This window comes from Nansenia antarctica, assembly GCF_963989245.1.
Source record: "Nansenia antarctica genome assembly, chromosome: 6".
Lineage (NCBI taxonomy): Eukaryota > Metazoa > Chordata > Actinopteri > Argentiniformes > Microstomatidae > Nansenia > Nansenia antarctica.
Genome location: NC_137676.1, coordinates 73,425,390 through 73,430,844, shown reverse-complemented (window position 1 = coordinate 73,430,844; position 5,455 = coordinate 73,425,390). Strand labels below are relative to the sequence as shown.

Here is a 5,455-nt window from a genome sequence, read left to right as displayed (position 1 = left end):
ACACCTGCACCCTGAGATGAGCTGAACGCCCTGAGATGAGCTGTCTCCCAGGTCAAAGGTCCCAGCCAGGTCCCAGTTGCTGTGACGGTCTTGTCAGCGAGACTGTTGGTCCATCCTGGACTTCCCTGCCCCGCCATGACCAGCAGCCCTCAGAGGAGGTATAAAGCGATCTGGGAACGTGGCCTGTCAGAAGACCAGGGGCAGTCGAGACGGTCGAGACAGTTGAGACAGCACAATGATTCGCAAGGTACGTCAATGTCCTACTGACAATTTTTCTCAGCATTACGTTGGATAATTACTTATTTGATGTGAACCAGTCTACTGGTAGTATTAACAGCTACAGCTACGGTACATGTGTTAGTTAGCCAAATGTACTGCATCTATTTGCAGACAGATACAGTGCTGTGAAAAAGTATCCCAATTTCGTGTGTTTTTGCATGTTTGTCACACTTAAATGTTTCAGGTCATCAAACCAATTTTAATATTACACAAAGATAACCTGAGTAAATAGAAAATGCAGTTTTTAAATGATCATTCCATTCATTGAAGTCAAAGAGTTATTTAAAACATATAACATATCACCCTTGTGAAAAAGTAATTGCCCCCTAAACCTAATAACTGGTTGGGCCACCCTTTTGATTGGTGATTCCATCAATTACGACAAGTCGTCCAGGTCCTGAAGCAGCAAAGCAGCCCCAGACCATCACACTACCACCTCCATGTTGGACTGTTGGTATGATGTTTTTATTATGGAATGCTGTGTTAGGTTTACGCCAAATGTAACGGGACCCACACCTTCCAAAAGTTCCACTTTTGACTCGTCAATCCACAGAATCTTTTCCCAAAATGTTGGGGGGTCATCAAGATGGTTTTTGGCAAATGTGAGACGAGCCTTTGTGTTGTTTTTTCTCAGCAGTGGTTTTCTCCTTGGCATTCTCCCATGGACGCCATCTTTGCCCCGTGTCTTTCTTATTGTGGAATCATGAACACTGACCTTAACTGAGGCAAGAGAGGCCTGCAGCTCTTTAGATGTTCTTCTGGGTTCTTCTGTGACCTGGATGAGTCGTCGTTGGGCTCTTGGAGTAATTCTGGTTTCTTTGGATGGAGGCATCATGTGCTGCTTTTTAAGATCTTTTAGGCTACTTCACTTGGTCAGACAGGTTCTATTTAAGTGATTTCTAGATTGAACAGGTCTGGCAGTAGTCGGGCCTAGGTGTGGCTTGTGAAATTGAGCTTTCAAACAAAATGTGTTTAATCGGTTGGTTGTTAAGGGTCTGAAACATTTAAGTGTGACAAACATGCAAAAACACACAAAATTGGGAAGTTACTTTTTCACAGCACTGTAGATCGATATGGTAGATAGTTAAAAAAAAACAATATTAACAATAAGAGACCTGGCAAGAGGTAAAACAGCTGTGTAGACAGAAACATACCTTCAGCTCAGCGTTCCAGTCTGGTCCTGGTCCAACAACGCTTAGGTTGTATGTACTGAATAATGTATGCAGTCACTGCAATGTAAGTCGCTTTGTATATGCCTCAGTTAAATGGTATTATATTATTCCAGAGAGTTAAATGCTGTATATTGTATATATTATGTATATTATATATATTATTCCAGAGAGGTAAATGGTGTATAATGTATATATTATGTATATTATATATATTATTCCAGAGAGGTAAATCGTGTATATTGTATATATTATATTATTCCAGAGGTAAATGGTGTATATTATATATATTATATTATTCCAGAGCGTGACGGAGAGTTTCGGGGCGGCCATCTTGGCGGTGAAGGCAGGTCACCTGACCGACGTGGTGGTGAGGCGGAGCAAGAGGATGCTGCTGGACGCCCTGGGGGCGGGGCTACTGGGCACCTGCACCCCTGTGTTCCACCTGGCCCTGCAGTACAGCCAGGTAGGGGGGTGGGGAGGGGGGGCTACTGGGCACCTGCACCCCTGTGTTTAACATGGCACTCTAGTACAGCCAGGTACGCTGTCATACTGCTCTCTACCACCAGGGGGATGATGATGGTGTAGTCTAAACGCTGATGATGGTGAAGTCTAAACGCTGATGATGGTGTGATTGCAGGGGTACCAGTCAGCAGAGAGGAGCCGTGTGTGGGGGGGGCCAGCGACCCTGCCTCCTCACTATGCTGCCTTCGTCAACGGCGTCGCGGTAAGATCCACTAGGGTTAGATCCACTAGGGTTAGATCCTCTCGGGTTAGATCCTCTAGGGTTAGATCCTCTAGGGTTAGATCCTCTAGGGTTAGATCCTCTAGGGTTAGATCCACTAGGGTTAGGGTTAGATCCTCTAGGGTTAGATCCACTAGGGTTAGATCCACTAGGGTTAGATCCTCTAGGGTTAGATCCTCTAGGGTTAGATCCACTAGGGTTAGATCGTCTAGGGTTAGATCCACTAGGGTTAGATCCTCTAGGGTTAGGGTTAGATCCTCTAGGGTTAGATCCTCTAGGGTTAGGGTAAGATCCACTAGGGTTAGATCCTCTAGGGTTAGATCCACTAGGGTTAGATCCTGTTACCTGTTGTGTGAGCCTGCTAACAATGTAAAGTAGTGTTCTAGTTAACTAGGTAACAATGTAAAGTAGTGTTGTAGTTAACTAGGTAACAATGTAAAGTAGTGTTGTAGTTAACTAGGTAACAATGTAAAGTAGTGTTGTAGTTAACTAGGTAACAATGTAAAGTAGTGTTCTAGTTAACTAGGTAGCAGTGGGGATCACCCAATCCATTGCGTTGTTGCAGTGTTTTGGCTCGACTAGCGAGTTTGTGTCGTGATTCTCACGAAGAAAACTCTGAACATTTTGATCTGATGGTTGCCGACATGCGGACCGAATGATCAGCCGGTGTCACATGTCTGACGTCCTCCAGGTTCACTCCATGGACTTTGACGACACGTGGCACCCCGCCACCCACCCCTCTGGCCCGGTCCTCCCCGCCCTGCTGGCCCTGGCTGACACCCTGCCCTCACCCCCCTCCGGCCTGGAGCTCCTCCTGGCCTTCAACGTGGGGCTGGAGGTCCAGGGGCGGCTGCTCCGGTTCTCCCGGGAGGCCCACAACATCCCCAGCCGGTGAGGCGGCGCCTACTGGCATCTCTTCTTCTTCTTTCTTCTTTTGGACGATTTTTTTCGGGTCTCTAAATGTTGAGAAACAGTTGAACGCAGTACCGCGAAAATCCACCAGATGGCAGAATAGTTACCTATAGTATAACAAGCCCACAACACATATCTAGGAAAAGTCATGAAAGGAGGGTCCTGAAATTTGATCGAGTGCAAAGATTACTCCCAGGGGTCAAATGACCCCTCATGGCTGATTAAGTGTTAAATAAACTGAAACTGAAATTCAAAACTGATGCTCCTTCCTCCCTCCCTCCCTCCTCCCTCCTCCCTCCCTCCCTCCTTCCTCCCTCCTCCCTCCTCCCTCCCTCCCTCCTCCCTCCCTCCTCCCTCCCTCCTCCCTCCCTCCCTTCCTTTCTCTCTCTCCCTCCCTCTCTCTCTCCCTCCCTCCCTCCCTCCCTCTCTCTCCCTCCCTCCCTCTCTCTCTCTCTCCCTCCCTCCCTCCTCCCTCCTCCCTCCCTCCTCCCTCCTCCCTCCTCCCTCCTCCCTCCTCCCTCCCTCCTCCCTCCCTCCTCCCTCCTCCTTCCTCCCTCCCTCCTCCCTCCTCCCTCCCTCCCTCCCTCCCTGGTCTTGTTCAGGTTCCATCCCCCAGCGGTGGTGGGGGTCATGGGCAGCACGGCGGCCTCGTCCAAGCTGCTGGGTCTGTCCCCGGGTCAGTGTGCCCACGCCCTGGCCATCGCCGCCTCCTCCGCCGGCGCCCCCATGGCCAACGCCGCCACCCAGACCAAGCCCCTCCACGTGGGGAACGCCGCCCGCAGAGGCCTGGAGGCCGCCCTGCTGGCCCGGATGGGGCTGGAGGGCAACCGGGCCATCCTGGACCTGGAGTCTGGCTTCGGGGTCTTCTACGCCGACTACCGCCCCACGGGGTGGTGGGGGGCCGAGGAGGAGGCTGGGGGGGGTGGTGGAGAGGGGGGGTCCAGGTGGATCCTGGAGGACCAGGACGTGGCGTTCAAGAGGTTCCCGGCCCACCTGGGGATGCACTGGGTGGTGGACGCCGCCTTGGAGGCCCGGGCAAAGCTTGTGGGGGGGGGACGAAGCGGAGGAGGAGGAGGAGGAGGAGTAGGAGGAGGAGACCTGGACCCGGGTCGGATCCGGGAGGTGACGTTGAGAGTGCCTCCCTCCAGGTACGTCGACTGCCCCGCCCCCGCCACCGAGCACCAGGCCCGGCACTCCTTCCAGTTCAGCGCCTGCTCCGCCCTGCTGGACGGCCGGGTGTCCGTGGGCTCCTTCGCCCGGGCCCAGATGGACCGGCCGGCCCTCCGGCGGCTCCTGGCCAAGGTGCGCGTGGAGAACCCCCGGGACAACCCCCCCAGCTTCGACCGGATGTACTGCGAGGTCGTCGTGGAGACGGAAGGAGAAGAAGAAGAAGAAGAGGGGGACCGCTGCCACCGGGCCCGGTGTGATACCTTCTACGGCCACTGGAGGAAGCCCTTGAGTCAGGAGGACTTGGTGGGGAAGTTCAGCGCCAACGCCGCCTCTGTGCTGACCCGGGAAGGGGTGGAGGGGGTCGTCCACGCCGTGGAGAACCTGGACAAGGCCTCGGACTGCTCAGCGCTCGGGTCGTATCTGCAGCTGAGGAAGACAGGGCTGTGACTGGCCCTCCTGAAGACCTCCTCATCCCCTCTACCCCCCTGTACAGACCTCCTCATATCCTCTACCCTCCTGAAGACCTCCTCATCCCCTCTACCCTCCCGAAGACCTCCTCATCCCCTCTACCCCCCTGTACAGACCTCCTCATCCCCTCTACCCTCCTGAAGACCTCCTCATCCCCTCTACCCCCCTGTACAGACCTCCTCATATCCTCTACCCTCCTGAAGACCTCCTCATCCCCTCTACCCTCCTGAAGACCTTCTCATCCCCTCTACCCCCCTGTACAGACCTCCTCATCCCCTCTACCCTCCTGAAGACCTCCTCATCCCCTCTACCCCCCTGTACAGACCTCCTCATATCCTCTACCCTCCTGAAGACCTCCTCATCCCCTCTACCCTCCTGAAGACCTTCTCATCCCCTCTACCCCCCTGTACAGACCTCCTCATCCCCTCTACCCCCCTGTACAGACCTCCTCATCCCCACTACCCTCCTGAAGACCTCCTCATCCCCTCTACCCCCCTGTACAGACCTCCTCATATCCTCTACCCTCCTGAAGACCTCCTCATCCCCTCTACCCTCCTGAAGACCTTCTCATCCCCTCTACCCCCCTGTACAGACCTCCTCATCCCCTCTACCCCCTGTACAGACCTCCTCATCCCCTCTACCCTCCCGAAGACCTCCTCATCCCCTCTACCCCCCTGTACAGGCCTCCTCATCCCCTCTACCCTCCTGAAGA

General features: G+C 53.5%; 1 protein-coding gene across 1 annotated transcript; it reads left to right on the top strand.

Moving 5' to 3' along the window:
• Positions 1-235: 235 nt before the first annotated feature.
• Positions 236-4,722, top strand: acod1 (aconitate decarboxylase 1; the record flags this gene model as incomplete). The annotated part of the gene is made up of 5 exons (XM_080534880.1): positions 236-247; positions 1,753-1,914; positions 2,089-2,175; positions 2,885-3,084; positions 3,708-4,722. The coding sequence occupies 5 exons, from the start codon at positions 236-238 to the stop codon at positions 4,720-4,722; spliced, it is 1,476 nt and encodes a 491-aa protein (XP_080391006.1).
• Between the last annotated feature and the right edge of the window lie 733 nt (positions 4,723-5,455).